We start from the raw sequence: 23,004 nt of genomic DNA on the forward strand, positions 1-23,004 counted from the left end.
TATATTTAGCTAGTTCTCTGTGAGCAGTCTCATCTTTTCAGACATTAAAGAAAAGTGCTTGTTCACTGCTTTGTTACCAAAGCTTTAAAACCAATTACCATTTAAAGGGTAAACAAGTTTTATTACTAAAATATATATGCTAAAATGTAGTTTTTTATTTTACTTTATTATTTTTTTTAATGTAGCTTTTTAAACTTGTAAAATCAGGCCATTATTCATGTACCCCTAAAACAGAAACTATATGCATCCCCTATTCTTGGATAAAATTTAGGTCTGGCCTTTTCTCATTTTGGTGCATTTGGTGAGATCTGTTAAAGTGATCATCAGGCATCAAATTCTGTACTTGGGCAGGAAGGTCATATAAATTCATAGGAAAAAAAGTATATTTTTTAGAGTTTTTCGATGAGCTCAAGTGCACCCAGAGTCATAGTCGTTGTTCCTTAGTATTGATATTATTGTCTTCACCTTTGTTTAGCACTTTCAAATTAGTCTTCCAAACCCCACCACCAGTCCTGTGTTCCTGGAGCAGGTCATGTTCTGTTCTGATTCTAAAATAGACAGACCTCCCTCTGGATACGGATCAGCTCTCAATCACCACATAAGCCAGACTTGGCTTGGCTGGTCCCAGGCCGAGGTCCTCACGTAGGCTGCTAGAGCTGATGGACCTGAAAAGCAGAGGTGGCCGCGGGTGTGGCACTCGGCTTCTCTTCCTCAGGGGCCCTTCGCCGAACCACATCGCAGTCACGTTGATCATGTAGGAGTTCTGCAACAACACCAAAGCTTTTAGTTGAGTTACTTCCAATTAGGGACATGGTCCTACCTTTTTTGAAGTGTGGTTTAAGCAGATGAAAGAAATGTGTGACACATACAGTGAATGAAGGTTGAAATTTAAACACTGTATATCAGCAACTTTTGTCAAATTTTCCATTTCCCTGCGGTGTCCTGATTCTGATTACTGGGTGAACAGCATCTTTTAAAATGTTTTAAATTCTCTTCAGAAGGTTATTTTCATGTTTGTGCTGTGCAGTAATAAACCACTTGGATAAGCTGAGTGACTTCGTCTTTAGGACTGTTATTTCACTTCATGGAGTATGAAGTATTTTTAATATGCCACACTCTTGAGAACAATGGCTGCAGGAAGTTGAATTTCCCTTGGAATCAAGCCATGTTGTTGTTTCTAAAGTGAGATGAGAGCGAGAGAACCGGCTCAGTCATAGGACACAAAGAACATGGGGAAACGGCTAGGTCAGAATGGATGAAAGAAAAGGCATTAATTCTTTGGAAAGTAGGATAATGGAAATAAAGACAGATCAGGGGCCAGTTAGATGTCTAGTTTGGTAGAGTAGTTGACCTACTAGACTTAAAAGGTCATCTAGGAACTGCAGTATCCAAAAACCAGGAAGCAGGAGCAGTTGTCATTATGGTCCTGGAATCTGGGTAATGGTTATTTAGGAATTCTTCTATCATTTGGGGAATCTGGCATCCATTCCTGTTTGGGACAAGAGCTAAGGAAAAAGGAATGAAGCAGTGTCTACCAGGACATGGCCATTTAAGCCACTTTTCTCCCTGCCTCACTGGCAACTCACCAGCAGGAAGCTAGGACTGCATAGTCTCTGTCTTTCAAAGTTGGGGTAATTTATTAACTCAGACTAATTTGTTTGTTTTTTTAACTCTAGTTTTAAAAAGTATTTCAGCAGCCCTTTTAAACACAAAGCCATGTCTTTTACAATGAAATACTGCATGCATCTTACGAAGTGGGTTATGTGTACATACAGATAAAGAACTGGTCCTGTGTGAGCTCATGCATATTAAAAGTATCCCTTTAGAGATGCTCCTGGAGAAAGGAGCACTTGTGACCGTAAGTCCTCAAAGAAGTTGGCTGTGAAGTGGTCACTATCCTGCTCTTCAGAGTCTTTTATTAGTAAGGAAAAAGAGAAGTGAGCTCATATGCCCCCAAATCTGGAATACAGCCTGGAATCATCTATAAATTTCTTTGAAGTCTCCTTTTTGATCTAAAATTACATGCTAATTTTGTGTTCTACTTTTTACCATTTCTTTTAGTTTTAATGTAAAAATAAAGGCTCTTCCTCTCCATAATCTTTGAGTAACACCGAAGCCCCCAGAAGCATGGGCCAGGTGTCCTGTAACTTTGTGATATACCACTGAGTCTCCCCAAGGGCACACATAACCAATTTTATGAGGTAATGAAATTTATGAGGTAAAGGAATTGCTTAGTTTATATAGGATGCATTTTCTTAAAGTCAGATTTTATAAATAATTTATTTTGGTTCTTAAGGGAATTCGCTATTTGGAGGAATGGAATGCTATTTGATGGATCGAGGATTTGTTTAAAACAAAGTTTTACCCTGATTGTCATTTTTGTCAAGTAGTTGCCAATAAGGTTTCTAAAATCCAGTTGAGAAAAATCACAGATACTGTATATAAATTTAAAAGGAAGAGTCTGTACAAATTAAAGTTCTTCTTTTGCAACTTCCTGAAAGGTGGGGAGGTTTAAACAATATATATTCCTGAATAATTATAGACAAATACACTATTACATAGGAAAACCGAACTTCAACCTTGGCTTTAGGGTCTGTGTTTAAAGTAAAAGGTTCAGACTGGCGCTCTCAGTTAATAGGTTTACTTAGATGTGTGAACATCCTACAGGGATGATGACTTAGCCTTTTGCAACATCAAGAATATGTAGTAGTTTAAGTGTTAAAAGAGAATTTGACTTAAAAATTATATAATGAGAAATACTACACATGTGTGTACATGTATTTTACTCTAAAGCTACAATGTTCGGGTTCCTGTAGAACTCTGAGAGAGGGAGGTAGTATAGATGACTTCAGCGTAAGACACAATCTGTAGTTCACCATTTGGCCCCTACCTGCCTCTCCAGCCTCATCTTCTGCTCTCGGGCCCGACCATCTCCAACCACACCAACCACTCTTGCTTCGTGTCCTGGTATACCGTGCATCACTCTGTCTCTTGCCTGGTGCACGTGCTGTCAGTGCTTGCTAGATGCCCTCCTGTTCCCATCTGCCTCTTTATCTTTAATTTTGATTCTTCACAAAAATCCTCTCCTGGAAGGCCCTCTCTGTGGTCTCAGTAGCTGCCGCTTCACTGTCACAGCCACACACACTTGTACACATCGTTGATCATAGCAGCTGGAGGTAGGTAGTGGTGTTCATTTCCCCCTTTAGCCTGGGAGTTCCTCGGGGTGGGGACTGTGTCTGCCATCTCTCTCTCGAGGTCCCTGATGTCTGGCTTATTGTCTGCCATTTAGTAGATGCTAAATAAATGTTCTTTTGATTGAGTACTTGGATGTATTTGCTTCTTTTGACTTCAAAATGGAAATTAGTGAACCTGTTCGGAGGGGGAACATGTTATACATCAGCGGCTTTTACCTTGTGAGGACTAGGGAGTGCAGAAGGTGAGTGGGAGCCCCGCCATTTGGAGCTGTCAGAGCTGTTGGGCAGCACAGTTGAGGGGGGGGACTAGCTGTGGTCTGAGGAAGGAAGAAGCAAGGGGGTTGCAGAACCTCAGAGCTCACTAGTTCTGTTAAGTTGCTGGTTCGGGGCAGCCCAGGCAATTATTTGGCAGATAATGAATAATACACTGCTGTGAACATTGATATGCTTATTTCTTTAGTAATGTTTTGTGAGGAATCATCATAATTAACATATTGCAACTTTTGTGATAATTACTTGAACTATACATCGCATTGTATTCCCTTTCTTTAAGATACACTGATTATTTTCCTGTACTCATATATAATTGTATTAGCAGTCATTTCCTCTAAATCATGAGTTCCTTCTCAATTATGAGTTATCTCACTTTTTCTGAGGGTTGGATAATTCTTTTTTGAGCATTCTTAACCAGAGTTTTGTATTATAGCAGAGTGATTTTTGTTAGCTGTGTCCTAGAATGGGCCTGAAAGAGGGGATGATAACGTATTAGATTCAATATTCTATTTAACAATGTATTTCCAAGAAAATTTTAGTGCATTAAATATAAATACATACATTAAACAACATAGAATATATGGGTACTATTTTTTTTCTCAGGTCTCACTTCCAAATTTTCTATTTTCTTAGTGGTCGCCGTTACAATTATTCAGTCAACAAGTGTTTGTTGAGGACTATTAAAAGAACAGGAGATATAGTACTTGTAAGTAGAGCACTCGCTATCTGCATTGACACCAGTAGATTGGCACCAAGTACGAGTGTCCTGTAATTTTTAGGAATAAACCTCCTTCAATGTGCAGAACTATATAAAGGTGTTTCTCTGCTTATCTGCCCTTAAAGAGTTTCCTTCTCATGCAGAAACAAAAGCATTTTAAAACGTATCAATTGCTTTGCAGTGCTACTTATTCTAGACTGAATTTAACCTAAACATGTGTATCTCAGTTCCCATCCTAAGAGATTTAATTACTGAGGAACCTTCTTATAAGATCCATTCATTTATTCATTCAACAAATAATTGTTTACCAAGTGCCAGGCAATCGATTGTTTATTTGTTCCTCCTTTCAGTGAAGGCATCTACCAAGCCTCTAATCTTTGCAGTGCACTGCACTTCAGATATAGGAGGAGAAGAGGCAGTCCCTTCTCTCTAGGAGCTCGTGGTCTAGTGAAAGAAAGAAATAAGCAGATACTTATAACAAGGGACATCTAATTGAAACGGGGGCTGTAGTGGAATTGAGTGACATTGTAGTGGCGTTGAGTCTTAAAAGAATAAGGCAGATTACCAGGTAGAAGGCAAGGATAGCTTGAAGAGTTCCATTCACAGAGAATAGCATGTGCAAAGGCACAGACAAATGAGAACATGACACACGCAAGAGTTAACTTTGACGCAGCTGAATATAGAGTGTGAGGAAGCAGGTGGCGAAAGGTGGGGTGAAGGCCTTAGTTGACGTGCTGAGGACTTTGGTGGCAGATTGAAGGGTAGTAGGGAGCAAAAGAAAGACTGAAGCTGGAGTGTGATGTGATAGAACAAACCACATCAGAGAATCACCCTGACAGCATTGTGGGGAATGCAGCAGAGGGAAGTGAGACTGAAAGCAAAGTTCGGACGCCATCGTAATCCTCCAGGGGAAACGTGATGTGGGTCAGAAGAGGACTACGGGAACTGACTGCCGTGAATTAAAGACTTGGTGATGAAATGGGCCTCGGCGGGGGTAGTGCGTGAGCACCATCTCATAAGACCTGCGTTACCATCACCAACATTATCTTTATAAATGAATACCCTATTGACCTCATTTTATAATTTGGTAATTTAAAGAATGAGCAATTTTACCTCTACAGAACTGTGAAAGTTTAAATCTTTAGAGGTAACATTAAAAAACATTGCTCACCAATTTCAAAAAATTCAGTAATGTTCTAAAATGTCTTTACTCTTTCCCCATAATGCACGCTCTGACCTCTGAATTCGTTTGTGTCAACCACCTACGTTCTGTGTTGCCCACACCTGTCAGGCCTTAAGCTCATGTTTCATCACCACCAGGAGATTGTATTGACACCATGTGTTGTTTTATCTGTACTGATGTACACTGACCATACTGCCAGAATAGCCCGTTATGAACCAGTATTACCAGTGTTTCATTAAAGTCCAGTTTCATTAAAGTCCAGTCCAGTCCTATTCATGCAACCATTATTTATATTTGGAAAAACAAAAAAAGGAGATGACCATGTCCCTGTTATTAACATTTAGGTTAAGTGAATTCTTGTACTTCTGTTGAAAGTATTAAGACTATAAAAGGTGTTGGGAGTGAAGATATAGAATAAGTGAAATGTAATGAAATTGTACCTACATTTATGGGTTTTAAAAGTTTTTTTTTATTAATAAGGCTAAAAGAAACAAAAATAGAATTCTAACACTGGTTGTGTTCAGGTGTTAAATTTAACGATAAGTTTTCTAATCTCTGTCCAACTTTTTATAATGTGGTTATAATGCTCATAGTAAAAAAAAAAATTACAGTATATCATTGCTACTGTTTCAGAGCAAGGGTATGAAACAATTTGTGTGGAAACATTGTATTGTTTGAATTCAACTGAGAATATATTTCTCCAAAAATAGAGGTTTTCATTTTACCCAGTCTCTACCCCTCCCCAATGCATAATAGATTTAAGTTCTTTAAAAAATTTTCCAGATAAAGATGAATTTGTCCACTTTTAAGACTGAAATTCTTGGATACAATTTGCCTTTCAGTCCACCTTAAGATTTTTAATATGCTCTTTAGGCATTTAAAAAAATTATAATAAGGTACCAGCTCAAGCCAGATAATTGAATGCTTTCTCCCCATTCTGCCAAATTGTTGGTTACACATTCTCTTATCAGAAAAATTGCCAACTGTTCTCTCTTGTGCATGTGATCCTTCTTCTACCCTGGTCCCCGCTCCCATAACAGAAATGCAGCACCTCCTTTTGGGACTTAGCTCATTTAAGCCTTAGATTTTGCAAGAAAGGTGGTGTTATTCCCATTCACAGATAACACATAATTTTTGTTCTAATCGGTATGCTGACCCTTTTTGTGGCAGTTTTCCAGGTGAGATTAGGCAGGGCTGTTGGAGAGTCCAGGTATTGGATGCCTGGAGTGCAGGATTTATATCTGACTCCTGTCTTTTTCCCGTGCATATAGTAGGCAGGCCCACCTGCTAGTCTTTCGCCACTTTCTTATTTAGCTTCTTTTGAATTATCTTCCCATTTTGAATATTCGTTCCCTGCCTTCTCCTCATTTTGCGTGTTTTTTGGTTTGTTTTAAAAACCAAAGACAAGCCCTTTAAAGTTCCGTCTTGATGTTGTAACTGTAACCCTCATGGCCACAGCAAGTGCGGAGATATTGTGAACAATGTGAGTAAGACATGATCTTCAGGCTTTTTCAGTTAATGCTTAATTTTTAAATGTAGAGATGAACTTAAAAGGATGAAGCTGGGGAGTATAAAGAACATGGAATTTGTGTTATTCAAAGAAAGTAAAATTTTAACTACATTTAGCACAGTTTGTTTTAAATGTTTATGGCAGAATAGCAGACAAACGTAGTTTCTGCATTTGGCCGTCATAGTACAATGAACGGTCACACTGATTTTCCTGCAACGAGTAGGAGCATAGAACTACCTAAACAACTTCTCCAGGCCATCTCCTCGTGTTTCCACTTGTTCCTTCAGTGCGTGGACCTGAGCTGTAATGAGCTAAGCGAAGTCACTTTACCAGAAAACCTGCCTCCAAAACTGCAAGAACTAGACCTGACTGGAAACCCCCGACTCGCCCTCGATCACAAAACCCTGGAGCTGCTGAAGTAAGTATTTTGTGAAGCGCTGCAGCCCCATCGCTGTTCACCGAAAATGACATTTATCACTTAGTCAAAACATTAAATGGGATATGAAGCATCTGTTGACTTATTAGGTCTGTCTACACACATTTGAAGTGAAGTGATTTGTGAGTCTGTAGTTCACCAAAATGGACGAATGGCCAAAAAAATTTTCAAGTAATTGGATACTCGTGTCCTTTCAGAAAGTTTTTGAGAAAGTGTCCAGACAAAAAGAGATGAGAACAATGAAAACAGAGAGGAAAAGGGGATTTAAAGACACAGGAGAGAGCAGCGAACAACCAAGAAGTAAATGTACATCTCGGTTACGAATAATATGGTGTGTGATGCTTAATGCAAATGTTACAAAGGGATTTTGCAGGAGATTCATAATGTGGGGTAAATGAACAATTTGGAACTAAAATTCAGGTTATTTAAACAAAACTGGTAGAGTGGGGTAGTTAGATCCTGCAAGGTTGTCTTCCTGTTATGGGAAGAGTGTTCATTGGTACTGTCTTATGTTTTCTGTTGATGGAGAATAACAGGTTGGTTGGAGCTCACTATGTAAAACATTAAAGTTAACCTTGTTAGAAAAGATGTCTTTATAACAATGTTCATCACAGAACTCTAAATATCAATAAAATTAAATTATGCTTCACATAATGAATATTATACAACCACTAAAAACAATGATGTGGAGTTATATTACTAACTTGAAAGATCTCTGCATATGACGTTAGGTGAAAAGAAAGTTTACAAGGAAATTTGTTTAGTGTAATCCCACTTTTTGTAACATAAATTGGTGTGCATTTGGGTATATGTGCGTGTGTGTGCGCACATGCACAACTAGAAAATTCCTAAAAGGATATAAAACAAAATGTTAAAATGATGCTGTTCTCTGGATAATATAATTATGGATGGTCTTTACTTTCTTCTTTAAATTTTTCTGAATTTTCAGAATTTTTTGCAGTGTACCTCAAAGTAACAGTCCTTGACATCAACACACATTAGACAGTGTGTATGCCATCCGTGCTCAAACCCTGTTGTAATATCTGTTGCTGAAAGTCATCTTCCAATATCTTAGAAAAAACTGAAAAGGAGAAGAATTTTGAAAAGAAGAGTAATATTGGTGGTCCATTATTATTATCCTAGGCTTTAGTACATATCAAAATTTGAAAATCACCTAAGGTGATTCCTGGTTGGAATTGGCTTAATTAGTGCCTGTTCGTTGATATTTTAAGTACTTAATGAGAAAATTGATTTAGTTGAAGAATATTGCCTAAGTACAGTGTCTTCGGGAAGCCACGGGGACCGAGGCTCTCTCCACTGTGTATCAGTATGTGAAGCTTTGGCCCAAATCCCTCAGTGTGTCCAGACCTTAGTTTTCTCATCTCTTAGGGAGGATGGCCTACACACTCTCTAAGGGACTTCCAGAACTAAGAATACATGGATTAGCAAAACATATTTCATCTTTATAACGGGTAACTTTTTGAGTTTTTACAAATATGACATAATTTTATGATAAAAATAATTATATAAAAATCTGTTAATCAATGGAAGTAGCTGTTTGGAGGAAAATATAAGTTGAATTTTTATTGCACACCAAAATAAATTCCAGCTAAATTAAAGAGTTAAATACATAAAATGAAATAATTTTTAAAAGTAAGAAGAAATCATATGGATATATTTACAAACCAGAAAAGGACTTTTTAGGGCAGAGAAGGGGGTGGGGGAAATCAGAAAAGAAGTCAATATGTATACAGTGGTTTTGATATTTATGTTATGTATATTTTTATATAAAAATACTTTTTTACATAAAAGTTTTAGATATCTGTTCCAAAAGCTATCCAAGGTAAATCTAAAAGGCAAATGACAAACCGAGAAGAAACGCTGGCAAAAAATAAGAAAAATAAAAGCATTAATATTCTTAATAGAAAATGTTCTTATGAGTCAGTAGTGATAAGTACTCAAGCAGAAAGTAAGTGAAGCATATTAACATTTAATAAACACAAAGTATGGATAGTTACATGAAAAGATCGTATTCAGCCTTATTAGTGTATCAAGGAAATATTAAATAAAATATTTAAATGATAACATTTTCCCCCCTCAAATTGGTGTTGATGGAGGGTTGTAAATTGATATAACTTTTTAAAAAAGCTTTTGGCCCTGTGTATCAAGCTTTTAAAAGTATTCATATACTTAGACCAAGGTTTTCTGTGGTAAAAATTTATTCTAAGAATTAATCAGAGATATGGTATTTATTTTAGGTACAGAGATAGTCATCAAGATATTTCTAATTAAATTTAGGATGAATATAAAATGACATGGGGAAATGTTCATGATGTAATTAGAAAAAAGATACAAAACCATATATATAATAGAATGGCCCCATTATTATATAGGCATGAGACAGTATCTCTTAAAATTCTCTACCAAAGGACATATGTTACTAGAGTGGCCAGAGCTGCTACAGTGAAGCACATGTGTGTTCTCAGATTTAAAAAAAATTAGTAACGGACAGTGAAATCATAACACTTTTAGGTAAAAACGTTACCCTCCATTTAATATCTAGAAGGTTGTGGCTTCTTAATAACTTGGGAGAGTTTCCATATCGAATGTATTACTTGCTCTTTTAGAGGGTTGGCCTATTTGTTCTACATGAGGCAGGGTTAGTCCATATGAAGACTCTTCCATGTGACTGAGCTCCGGCTCCCAGATTCCCTCAGACTAATTTCAAGATGTAGGAGAGTCAACATCCAGGTCACTTCAGACGGCTGCTCAGTCACGCTGTGTTCAGCTTGGCGGAAATGAGAGATTGCTGCTTCACTAGAAAGGATTATGGGGGAGTTTAAGGATTAGTTTTTCATTAATAATCAGGCTAGGAGGGCTTCCCTGGTGGCGCAGTGGTTGAGAGTCCGCCTGCCAATGCAGGGGACGCGGGTTCGTGCCCCGGGCCGGGAAGATCCCACATGCCGCAGAGCGGCTGGTCCCTTGAGCCATGGCCGCTGGGCCTGCGGGTCCGGAGCCTGTGCTCCGCAGCGGGAGAGGCCGCAGCAGTGAGAGGCCCGCGTACCGGAAAAAAAAAAAAAAAAAACAGGCTAGGAAATGGAATTATTTCTTTGAAGGCTCCCTGTTCTGTAAAAAGTATAAATGTCTTTAGAAAGGAGTCTTCCGTTTTTCTCCAAAACTCAGAAAGGTAGGAAAAATGTAGGGAGAACCTTAAGGTATGCCTTAAGAAACCCATTGCATTGTTTACCATTGTACGTGGATAAAATTTGGTACCAGGTCGTATGGAAAGCAAACAACAGCAGACTATGTTTTTAAATACACCTTTTATTGATGGGTTTGAAAGGAGGATATATCTGTAAAATGAGGTATTTGATTTTGAGATTTTCTGTTGACACTACCTATGATTTTTATGTTTTTCAGCTTTTTTAGGATAAAGGAAAAGGTGAATGTTTTCTGGTAATTAAGAGTAGAAACTTTAATGAAATATTTTTAAATTTCAAAGAAATTGCCACCAAATATTTCTAGAATCAAAGTGAATATTATTAGACATTGATTTACTTCTGAGTTGAATGGTTCTTAGGAAAGGTATTCAGTACATATTATATTTTGGAGTTAATGAATGCCAACAGATAATTTAAATTCTTGGGCTCAGGACAAAATTGTTTAGGTGTTAAGAGATTATACATAATTCTGTTTCTCTTGTTTAAGTAACGGGGGAATAAACTAGTGGCAATTTACAAGTAGGGATTTATCTCACCATGTGGTAGGCGGCCTTTTAAAAACCTGCTTCACATCTGTATGGCTTCCTGTTTGTGAGCACTGAACGCTTTCTAGTAGGCTGGTTTTTAATGAACTGCATTTGAAGGTTTACTCTTTTAATATTTCTGTTTTGGGTCCTTTTGGACCAGTTATAGCATATGAGAGCCAAGGTGAGATAAGAATTTGTCTCCCAGTTCATCTATATGTAGTTAATGTGTAATTTATTGAATGCCCCTCGTTTACTTCATAATTTTATGATATTGGTCTCAGCATGGTTGTGCAGGTGAGGAAAGAATTGGAAGCTTCAGGGGATAGCAAGTCCCCAGTAATATTTGTGAAATATTTGAAGGGGTGATGTGGGCAGATACTGGATTTGAGGATGAGTGTTGCAGAATTCTCTCACATGATCCAAACACAGTACAGTCGTGGCTTGGGTTTCATTCTTTTCAAATCTGGGCTTCCTGTTGTGAGAATACACCCAACTTAATAGTTAAAGTTTCTTTTCTCATGCCAGGGTTGAGAGCTGTCCCCTTCATCCCCAGGAGAGAGTAGCCATCTAGGGGTGGTGTGTGTGTATGTGTGAAAGTGCCTAATAACCGACATTGATGCCGATAGAACTAATTTTCATGCTCTGTGTATGTGCCCCTTTGTTTTCATTATGAGCAGCTAGTTCTTGTTGCTGATAAATATTTCAGACACATTAAACACAAATGGTAAGTACAGAGTGCTTAGGTGTTTTTCATTTCTCAGGTAAAAGTAGCAATTTGCACATGTTCTGTTTTAATGATTCCTGGCCCCTCTGTTTCTCTGGTTAGTAATATCCGCTGTTTCAAGATTGATCAGCCTTCGGGAGGCGATGCATCTGGAGCCCCAGCGGTTTGGAGCCATGGCTATACCGAAGCTTCAGGGATGAAAAACAAGTAAGTGGGGTGAAACTTCGGAGCGAGAACCGCCACCTGCCCGCCCCCCTGCCTCCCTGCTTTAGTGGAGTAGAAGCCCAGTGCTAGCACACACTTTCCCTGTGTCACATTTATTTCAGTATGTTTCCCCAGAGTGAGGCCACCTCATGACTTAGGCTGGAACATTAGGCTAAGCCCTGCTTGGCACCACATACGCTCTCTTTGTGAGGATGTTGCTAGGATACGGCGTAACTGACACGTTATATCTATGTGAGACTCCAGTGTTTGGAGAAGGCGTAAGTATTGAAATGCATCCCTGCTCTTTTGAAAAGCCCCTTTATCTTTCTCTGAAGCCTGTTTACCAAGCAAAACAGGGATAGTATTAAAGGAGTAGAAGTAGCCTTGATTGTCCATATTCGAGACCCCTTATGTTATTGACAGTCACTGTTTCTGTGGAGCTGTTTTTTACAGTCTAAATTAGCTTGTCAGGAATTTGATGTCCATTCCCTGTAATGTCAGCTGCTTGTCTTGCCATCAGGTCTTGTGCATCTTAATTTCTTTCTCTTCCCTATTTTCACCAACCTTCCCTGTCTCCGATGCAGATGTTGGTTTCTTGAGAATTGTAATCCAGCTCTTCAGGCTTGCTTGCTTTTTATGAAGGGGTGCTGATAATCAGTACTAGAAAAGCAAAGGATCCTATAAATTAGAATGGTCATAATTTAATTAGCTAAGGTATAAGAACACAAAATTTTGAGAGCAGGGGAAGAACAGGAAGTGGAGGATGATCCCATAATAGCTAACAGCGTTCAACCCTGGGTGCACATTAGAATCAGTCAGGTGAGGAACCTTAAAGAACATTTTCCAGCCTAGGCCTGTTAAATCAGAATGCTTTAACATCTCCCCCAGGTGATTCTAATGTGCATCCAGGACTGAGAACCACCGACTAGCTTGAATACCCTTCATGGAAAATAAAAGGTGGAATTGTGGTTGCCATGCTGACTGCTTTTCCTTGGGTCAGAAAACAGAATGAGCTTGCACTGTGCATCTGACGCACTGATCCTGTCCTCTTTCCCTGAGAGTGTGCTTTGGCATATTAGAGAAGACGTAGCCCCCATTTCAACATCTCTGTTCCATTTGCCCCCCCCCCAAAAAAAGGCAGAATAACCAGTTGTGTCTGGGCTCTGACTGCTTATTTCGATGTACTTTGCACTGTATATCATTATATTTTGGGGAGAGAGGAAGAAACTATACATTCTTTGGAGCAGTCAAAGTTCCTTCCTAGAGATCTTTCTTTTTTTAGATCAAAAGATCTTCTGTCTTACTTATACACACCAGTATGTGAAACTGCTCTCTAATTCCAGAACACTGATGTGAAATCCAAGATTGGTTTTTAAACCTCTCTGGATATTAAAATGTATTATCTACTCATATATATTAATGAATCAGTGACCAGTTAGGTATTTTTTCCTACATAATTCCCTTTTCCACAATTCATTCTTAAAAAAAATTTTTGCTATATTGAAGTGTAAGATAAACGGTAAGCATACAACTCTATGGATTGTCCTTAAGTGAACCAGCACCTAGATCGAAAAATAGAACATTACCAGCGCCTCAGAAGTCCCATGCCATCCCTGGCCCTCACTTTATTTTCCCTTGCTTTTTTACCCTTTGGTTTTGCCAGCAGAAGTTTCTCAAGAGTTTTCTTTTTGAATTGTGGATAAAGTAGATATATAAGCAAGGAGCTTGCTGCTTTGAAGGAAGGAGAGAACTGCAGTTGTCCCTGCCCCCAGATCTCAATAGACATCTATTCTCTTCTCCCTCCCACTTTCCCCTATGGGTACTGGTGCCGTGTTGCCTCCCTATCAGGTCATTTCAGATCCTTTGGGAAAATCCAAGCAGGGAGCTGCAATCCTATAATTTAGGTTCTTCCTCAGACTAAAAAACAAACAGGAAGCTTCAGCAGAAAAGAAAAATCACTACTGTACTTTTAAAACACATTATTTTTTTCATACCTCCTGCCCCATTCTTTCTAGCAAGGGGAGCTTACAGAAGAAGACAGAATTATAAGATGATTTACTATTATATAATTAAATTTTACTTTGCCACTAATTGTCATATAACTAGGGATAACTTTTTTTTCTTTAATAAATGGAGGCAAGAATTTCAAAGTACTGGGCTTCCCTGGTGGCACAGTGGTTGAGAGTCCGCCTGCCAATGCAGGGGACACAGGTTCGTGCCCCGGTCCGGGAAGATCCCACATGTCGCAGAGCGGCTGGGCCCGTGAGCCATGGCCGCTGGGCCTGCGTGTCCGGAGCCTGTGCTCAGCAACGGGAGAGGCCACAACAGTGAGAGGCCCGCGTACCGCATACCAGATTTCCTAGCTTTGAATCTGGGCTCTATACTTTTTTGCTATGTGACCTTGAGCAGTTACTCAATCTCTCTTTAGCTTACTTTCCTCATCAAAAATACTACTTGTCAAAAAAAAAAAAAATACTACTTGTCCTTATAGGGTTATTGTGAGGATCCACTGATTACATACGTGAAGAACTTAGAATAACATGTGCCATATAGTAAACTATTTAAATTTAGTTGTTATTATCATTAATGATAATGGGTATTGCTATTGTTATTTATCCCCAAACTCCTTAAGATCAGGAATTATATTTTCAGGTTCATACCGCTGTTACCTAGCCATGATACATATTAGGTGCTTAATAACTTTCTTCTTTTCATTAATTTATATACAGTAAGAAGGTATAATTTATATTCAACAACATTCACCCTGTTTAGTGTACAGCTCTGCAAGTTTTGATGAAAGAGCGCGAGCTCTGCTTGCTGATGGTGATTGTGTAATCACCATTATAATCAAATTATAGGACAGTTCCTCAAAATTCCTCCATGCCCCTCTGTTGCAATTTCTTCTCCCCCCTCCCAGCCCCTGGCAACTCCTGATCTGTTTTTTATTCCATTAGTTTTGCCTTTTCTAGAATGTCATGTAAATGGAATTATGCAGTATATAGCCTTCTCAGTCTAGCTTCTTTCACTTAGCATCATGCATTTTAGATTCATTTGTGATGTTGCATGTGTTAGCAATTTGTTCCTTGTTACTGCAGAGTATTATTCCATTGCATGAATATGTTACGGTTTGTTTATCCATACACAACTTGAAGGATAAATTATTTAGATTGTTTCTATTTTTTAGCAAATACAAATAAAAATCCCATAAACACATAAACCTGCATACAGGTTTTTGGGTGAACAAATGTTGTCATTTCTCTTGGGCGAATACCTATGAGAAGGATTGCTGAGTCGTTACGACAAGTATATATTTAATTTTATAAGAAACTGCCAGAATGTTTCCCAAAGTGGCTGCACCATTTTGCATTCCCAGCAGCAACGAATGAGACTTCTCGTTGCTCCACGTTCTCACCAGTACCTGTAAGATCAGGTGGTGGCAGTGGTGGTAGTGGTTTTGGTCATTACAATAGTGATATTTCATTGCGGTTTTAATGTTTATTTCCCTAGTGACTAATGGTTGTTGATCATCTTTTCACATGCTTCTCATCCATACCTATATCTCCTTTGGTGAGAATGTAATCTTTCACAATTAAATATGATGTTAAAGGTGTTTTTGTAGACTTCCTTTATCAAGTTAGAAAATTCCCTTCTATTCCTAGTTTGCTAAGAGTTTTTATAATGTGTATCAGATTTTGTCATAGGCTTTTTCTGCATCAGTTGAGATGATCATATTTTTTATTTCTTAGTCTGTTGATGTAGTGAATTACATTGATTTTAAAACGTCGAATCAGCCTTGCATTTTCAGGAAAAATTCCTCGTGGTCATGATGTATTACCCTTTTTTATATGCTGCTGGATTCAGTTTTCTGGTAATTTGTTGAGCACGTCTGTATTCACAGATTAGCCTGTAGTTTTCTTTTCTTGTGGTGTCTATGTCTGGTTTGGGTATCAGGGTGATGCTGGCCTCATAGAATGAGTTGAGGAGTATTTCCTCTTCTTCAGTTTTCTGGAAGAGTTTGGAATTTATATATTTCTTCCTTAAATGTTTGGTAGCATTTACTAATAAATCCCATCTGGGCCTGGAATTTTCTTTGGTTTATAACTAGACATACAATTTCTTTAATATAGGATTATCTCTTTCTTCTTGAATGAACTTTGGTAATTTATGTCTTTCAGAGAATTTATGCATTTTCATCTAGTATTCAAATTTATTGGCATAAACTTGATCATAATATTCCATTATTCTCCTTTTAATGTCTACAGGATCTGTAGTGATGATGTCTCTCCCCTCTCTCATTCCTAATATATTTGTCATTTGTCTGTTTATCCTGATCAAATTGGTTTGAGGTTTATCAGTTTTATTAATATTCTCAAAGAACCAGCTTTTGGGTTCATTGATTTTTCTGTTGTTTTTCTGTTTTCTATTTCATTGACTTCTGCTTTTATTTTTATTATTTCCTTTCTGCTCGCTTTGGGTTTGTTTTGTTCTTAATCTTCTAGCTTCTTAAGGTAGAAGTTTAGGTCATTGATTTGGGCTTAAGGTATTAATATTCTATGCATTTAGAGCTATAAACTTCCTTCTAAGCAATTTTTCCAATATGGTTAGAGGACATACTCTGAATCAGTTGAATCCTTTAAACTTACTGAGACATCTTCTGGACCAGAATATGGTTTATCTTGGTAAATACTCTGTGTGCATTTGGAAAAAATCTTGGGTAGGGTATCGTTTAGATCAAGTTGGTTGATAATGTTGTTCAAGTCTTAAATATCCTTGCTGATTTTCTGTCTACTTTTCCATCAGTGACTGAGAGACTATAACTCTAGTTTTATCTGTTTCTCCTTGTAGTTCTCTCAGTTTTTGTTTCATGTATTTCCAAGCTCTGTTATTAGGTGCATAAACATTCAGAATGTTATAGCAATGTGACGAACTGACCCCTTTAACATTATGAAATGATAATATTTGTTATCTTTGTTTCTGTAATATTCTTTGTGCTGAAATATATTTTGTCTGATATTAATGTAGCTATTCCAGCTTTCTTTTGATTAGTATTTAGCATAGTATAGTCGACCCTTGAACAACACGGGGGTCAAAAAACACAGTCAAAAATCCACGTGTAACTTTACATTCAGCCCTTTGTATCCGAGGTTCCACACCCGCAGATTTAACCAACCACAGACTGTGTAGTACTGTAGTAGTATTTAGAGGAAAAAAGTCAGCATATAAGTGGACCTACACAGCTTAAACCCATATTGTTCAAGGGTCCACTGTATATCATTTTTTATCCTTTTGCTTTTAAGCTGTTTGTCTCTTTATTTTATTTTTTAAATAAATCTAGATTTATTTTTTTAGTAAGTGTATTTCATTTATTTATTTGTTTATTTATTTATTTATTTAGGCTGTGTTGTGTCTTCATTGCTGCATGGGCTTTCTCTAGTTGCAGCGAGCGGGGGCTACTCTTTGTTGCGGTGCGTGGGTTTCTCATTGCGGTGGCTTCTCTTGTTGCAGAGCTCGGGCTCTAGAGCGCAGGCTCAGTAGTTGTGGCGCATGGGCTTAGTTGCCCCATGGCATGTGGGATCTTCCCAGACCAGGGATCGAACCCGTGTCCCCTGCATTGGCAGGCAGATTCTTAACCACTGTGCCACCAGGGAAGCCCCTGTCTCTTTATATTTTAAGTGTATTTCTTACAGGCAGTATTTAGTTAAATCTTGCTTTTTTATATAATCTGACTTTCTGTCTTTTTGGGTGGTGTTTAGACCATTTTTATATTTAATGAAATTATTGATATGGTTAGGTTTGAATCTGCCAATTTACTAGTATTTGTTTTCTGCTTGTCTCATCTGTTCTTGATTCTCTCTTTTTCTTCATTCTTTTGGATTGAATATTTCTTATTCCATTTTTATCTCCTTTATTCTTATTAGTTCTACTTGTGTGTGTGTGGTTTGTTTAGGGTTTATAGCATAACCTTTACCTTATTAATTACAGTTTACCTTCAAGTAATATATCAATTCACATATATTATAAGAACCTTACATTGTGTACTTCCATTTCCCCTCTCCTAGTCTTTCTGCTCTTTCTGTCATATGTTTTACTTCTACTTTTGTTATAAACCCCAGAATACATTGTTATAATTTTTACTTTAAACAGTTATTCTAAAGTAGTGTTTCTCCACTTCAGTATTATTGACATTTTGAGCCCGATGATTCTTTGTTGTTGTGGGGCAAGGAGGGGGGTGTTCTGTGCATTGTAGGATATTTAGCAGCACCCCTGGCCTGTACCCAATAAATGTCAATATCACCACCACTCCCAATCGTTACAAGCCAAAATGTCTCCTGGGGGCAAAATTTCCCCCATTGAGAACTACTGTTCTAAAGTGATTTTTAAAATAAGAAAAAGAAAATGTTTATATTTACTCACGTATTTGTCATTTCCAATACACTTCATTCTTTTATCCAGATTTCCATCTGGTAGTATCATTTTCTTCTGTTTCATGTAGTTCCTTTTACATTTCTTCTAGTGGTTGTCTTTTATTTGTGCGTCTGAAAATGTCTTTTTTGCACCTTTACTTTTGAAAGCTGTTCTCACTGGTTTAGAAATCCAGGTTGACAGTTTCTTCCTATCAGTACCTTAAAGATGTTGCTCCACTGTCTTCTGCATTGTTTCTGATGAGAACTCTGCTGTCATTCGTCCTTTGTTCCTCTGTAGGATATGTTGTTCTCTACTCCCCAAACCCCACCTTTATCCCTGGTTTTCAGCAATTTGATTTTGATGTGCCTCAGTTAAGTTTTTTTTTCTTGTTTTACTTACTGTTTGTTGAGCTTCTTGTATCTGTAGGTTATAGTTTTCATCAGATTTGAAATATTTCCATCCATTGATTCCTCAAAACTTTTTTCTGTCTCTCTTCTCTTTTGAAGACTCCAATCCCCCATGTGATGGGCTGCTTAAAGTCATCTCACCACTTAATGATGCCCTGGCTTTTAATTTTTCTCCTAGTCTTTTATTCATTTTAGACAATTTATGGGACACAGTTACATTACTTGGAAACAGTCTGATTAAGTGGAGAGACTCTGCAGGCCTCTAGAGCGCCCTGTGCAGCTCTCCTCCCATCAGTATATACTTTTCCTGTACTTTTCCTAGTGTTTTAGTTGTTACTCCATTTTTGCTCCATGTGGAAGTTCTCCTTGATAAATGTTTTGTGAATGAATGTGAACATATGCATTCATAATCTGGTGTTATTTCCCATGCCTCCTACTGTCTTTCTTTCACTACCATTTAAAAATAAAATCATCAGAAGAGTGGGGGAAAGCCATGAAGCATAAATATGTGCTTATCATTTTCCTTCACTCACAGAAATTAGTGATATAAATTAGCTGGGGTTAGTTTACCTATTCTTAATCTATGTGGAGTCATGAAGAAAGAGAGAAGACTGGATTAAGCAAATCTGAAAAAAACACAGCTGGGTTGGGCATGGAGAAGGAAAGATGAGTCAACTTAGCACAAAAGCATTCTTGCTTTGCAGGTTGTGTGTTGCAGCCCTGTCGGTGAATAACTTCCGTGACAACCGGGAGGCCCTGTATGGTGTATTTGATGGAGACCGGAACGTGGAGGTGCCCTACCTTCTCCAGTGTACCATGAGTGACATTTTGGCAGAAGAGCTGCAGAAAACAAAAAACGAAGAAGAATACATGGTCAATACGTTCATTGTTATGCAAAGGTAAAACTTAGAGCACCTGCCCTGTGTTTTCTTGCTCTTCTTTGAGTATTTGCCATCTGGTTAGAAAAACAGGTGTCCAGTAATCTCATCGTTGAACATGCGTTATTCAAGATGCATTCAGGCGATTTGGTTTTGCCCAAGTATCAGGGCTGGACTGTGTTCCGTTTGAGACACACTGATGTTCAGACGACTTCGTTGGAGGCCGAGTCAGTGACAGGAATTCAGTTTCTCCTAGAACTGGTCTCACAGGCCTGTCGTGATTCCAGATTTTCACCAGATTGTTTACGACACACTCCCCTCACCCCAAATCATGTGAGCGCCAGACGCTCTTTAGACCTTCTGGCGTGTGGATTGCTCTTTGCAATGGACTGTTTCCATCTCGGTTTGTTCCCCCTTACGGAACACTGTCACTGATTCGGGAAGTGCCAACCTTTGAGAACTTGAGATGGTCAAATTTTAGGCCAGGAGTTAAATCATTCTTCATATATTGTTTTTCCCCCTTCATTAAATGTTCAGACAGTGTTACTAGTAGAATCCTAGGCCATTCCCTGGAGCTTCTGGTCACTGTGGAAGTTGTGGAATGTTGTTTCTAACTCTGAGGGCTGCGTGTTATGAGCATTCCCACATTCGAAGAGTTGCTCGCTCTTTTGCCACTTTAAAGGCTTTGTAGGTTGTAAAGGAACTGCCTATTAATATTGTATTGCAGACACTTGCTCTTGTGGGACCAGGAAGTGGAGAGTGCTCTAAAGGTCATGGGAACAATGACTATCTTTTCTCTTTCTCTCCCTTTTCCCTGCCTTGATAATCTGCCAGAGGAAGTATCTTTGCAACAGGAGTAGAAAAAGTGTCTGCTAAGGAATGCTGGTCCAGAGAAGCCTTGAAAGTTCCCCTAAGCCATGAATACTCTTGAAGAGCTCAGTAGAGGCAAGCCCAGTGGGGTTCTTTGCTGCTCGACTCACCTGTCTTTCAGATTCTCAGTGGGCATGTGCAGTTAATAATTGACACTGATAACTAATATTTAGTGAGCCCTTAATATATACCAGTCATTGTTCTAAATACCTTAATGCCATAAGGTATAAGACAGGGACATCTATCTACACATCTCTCTACCTTTTTGTTTTGACCACCATCTTGTTTTAGGAAAAAAGCAAACACATTTCATACATACAGACACACATAACACACACACACACCCTTCACACACTCCTAAGCGGTCTGCTTTTTATAGACCCCCAAACACTGGATAAGAATTAAGAACCTCAAACTCTGATTACTAGCTGTACTTCTCACAAATACCATCCTAATTCTGGCTTTGCTGGGAGAAATCATTGTGCCTTTGACAGGAGGAAAGCAGTGCTGCCTTGGCAGGGCCTAAAGTCCAGTCTGGTCGTAGATGTGCAGAAGTTGGAGTTTAGAGACCCAGGTTGTCAGCCCATCTCTAGGTCATTTGCTTGCCTCTTATTTTCCCTGTTGGTTAACAGGATATGGGGTGTGTGGTGATCTTTTCAGTCCTCAGGAGAACTGTATGTTCTCTGTGCCTGACATCCTAATTTATATGAACAGGCAGCCCTGGTTTCCACCGCTAGTGGTGCCCCTCGCCTAACCTAGACAGGGTCTGCCCTTGTAAACAGGGGAGTCTGTCCACTCAGGATCCGTCTGGGAGGCACTGCCATCTGTGGGGCCTCTGATAAGAGTTCTCACCTCCTTTTGATTGTAAGAACTTGCAGGTGTCTTGTGTATTCAGTACGTGTATGGACTGATGGTGAATAAAAGCACTTTGGAGCTTCATTACTAGAATGTCCTTTCTGTGAATATTCTAGAATAGACATCACTCATCTAGAAAGTCTGCACTGTATAGGACAAGAACATGAATGGTCCAGTACTTGAAAGCATGTCCCCCCGAACATCCTAATAAAGAGAGAGGGTGGTCAGGTAATTCTGAAGTGTCAGTGGGTGTAGTGTGTTTACACCTGCTCCTGTTAAGTGGTCAGTCCGGCTGTCCTCTCTCGGGAGCAGAGGGGATTTAGAGAGGGGGATGAAGAAAGAAGCGGTCATTCCCCCTGTCTTTGGGGCACGCCGATTCGGGAGTGGCAGGCTGGATGCAGCAGGATAAGAGCTCCTTGATTCCACAGCAGCTCCTTGGGTCTTTCGTGGTGAAGTGACACCTGCCCCAGTTGTGAGCAGACACCTCTCCGTGTGTGTGTGTGTATGTGTGTGTCAGATTCCACAGGCTCTTTTCCTGAGTTGAGCAGTGCCTGCTTTGGTGAAAGAGGCCTGGTGGAGCCCCAAGTTCTGTTTTTCCTCCTAGCCCCGTCCAGGGGTACAGTCTGGCAAAACTACACGTGACAGGTGTGTGTGGGTTTTTACCCCGTCTCTCCGTTTTCCAGGAAGCTTGGAACTGCTGGGCAGAAACTTGGAGGTGCTGCTGTCCTTTGTCATATCAAGCATGACCCTGTGGACCCAGGAGGACCCTTCACCTTGACCTCTGCTAATGTGGGCAAGTGCCAAACGGTTCTGTGTCGGAACGGGAAGCCGCTGCCTCTGTCCAGGTCATACGTTATGAGCTGTGAGGAAGAACTGAAGAGAATCAAACGGCACAAGGCCATTATCACGGAGGTAAGGAAGAGGGATTTTCCTCAGGACGGGGGAGGATGGGGCCAGGGTCGTGGCAGAATCAGCCAGACAGCTTTTCCCACCAAAGGACGTTCTTTAAACATTGCAGTTGGTTTAAAATTAAAATTCCACATCCGGAGTAGCACAGAGCAAACTCTGCGTGTGATGTGTCTGGAGACGTTACAATATACAGAGTAATAAAATAGTTATCGACGGCCTCTCTGCATCGAGGGCTGTGCCACGGCACCGTCTCATCCTCACAGCCGCTCTTCGGAGGCACTTCGGCGGGGGGCTGAAGCCTCCAGCCCTGAAGTCACGCCGCTGGTCCTCCTGTCCTAGATCTGCAGCTTGCGGGCTACGACCTTGCAACCTTGAAGCCTCAGACTCGTCCTCCGTAAAGTGGGCATAGCCGTGTGTCTGTCCTGTCTTACAAGTCGAGTGTGCGCATCGGTGTACATGTAAGGAGGAGTTACTTTGGTTCATGCCATCTGCTCCACTTGAGTAAGGCAGTGAGCGGTTCTCAGCCAGGGGCCATCTCCCCCCGACAGGACACTTGCTAACGTCCGAGGACATTGTTGTTGTCACAACAGAAGCGCTTGGGGCATGCAGCAGGTAGAAGCCAGGGATGCTGCTAAGCACCCTACAGTGCACAGGACAGCCCCACAGCAAAGAATGGTTTGGCCCAAAATG

General features: G+C 39.5%; 1 protein-coding gene across 3 annotated transcripts in view; it reads left to right on the forward strand.

The window, feature by feature from the left end:
- The window catches only part of PHLPP1 (PH domain and leucine rich repeat protein phosphatase 1), a 217,802-nt gene that overhangs the window by 185,342 nt on the left and 9,456 nt on the right, over positions 1-23,004 (forward strand). For all 3 annotated transcript variants that reach the window (XM_089895283.1, XM_089895284.1, XM_022584325.3), the window contains 4 exons: positions 7,166-7,296; positions 11,889-11,993; positions 19,507-19,701; positions 22,089-22,317. In XM_089895283.1, coding sequence (XP_089751409.1) covers positions 7,166-7,296; positions 11,889-11,993; positions 19,507-19,701; positions 22,089-22,317 — 660 coding nt within the window. The remainder of the gene's footprint in view (positions 1-7,165; positions 7,297-11,888; positions 11,994-19,506; positions 19,702-22,088; positions 22,318-23,004) is intronic.

The sequence above is a fragment of the Delphinapterus leucas genome, chromosome 14, assembly GCF_059928025.1.
Source record: "Delphinapterus leucas isolate spDelLeu-1000000601 "Yukka" chromosome 14, BTC_Dleu_Yukka2, whole genome shotgun sequence".
In the NCBI taxonomy this organism is placed as follows: Eukaryota; Metazoa; Chordata; class Mammalia; order Artiodactyla; family Monodontidae; genus Delphinapterus; species Delphinapterus leucas.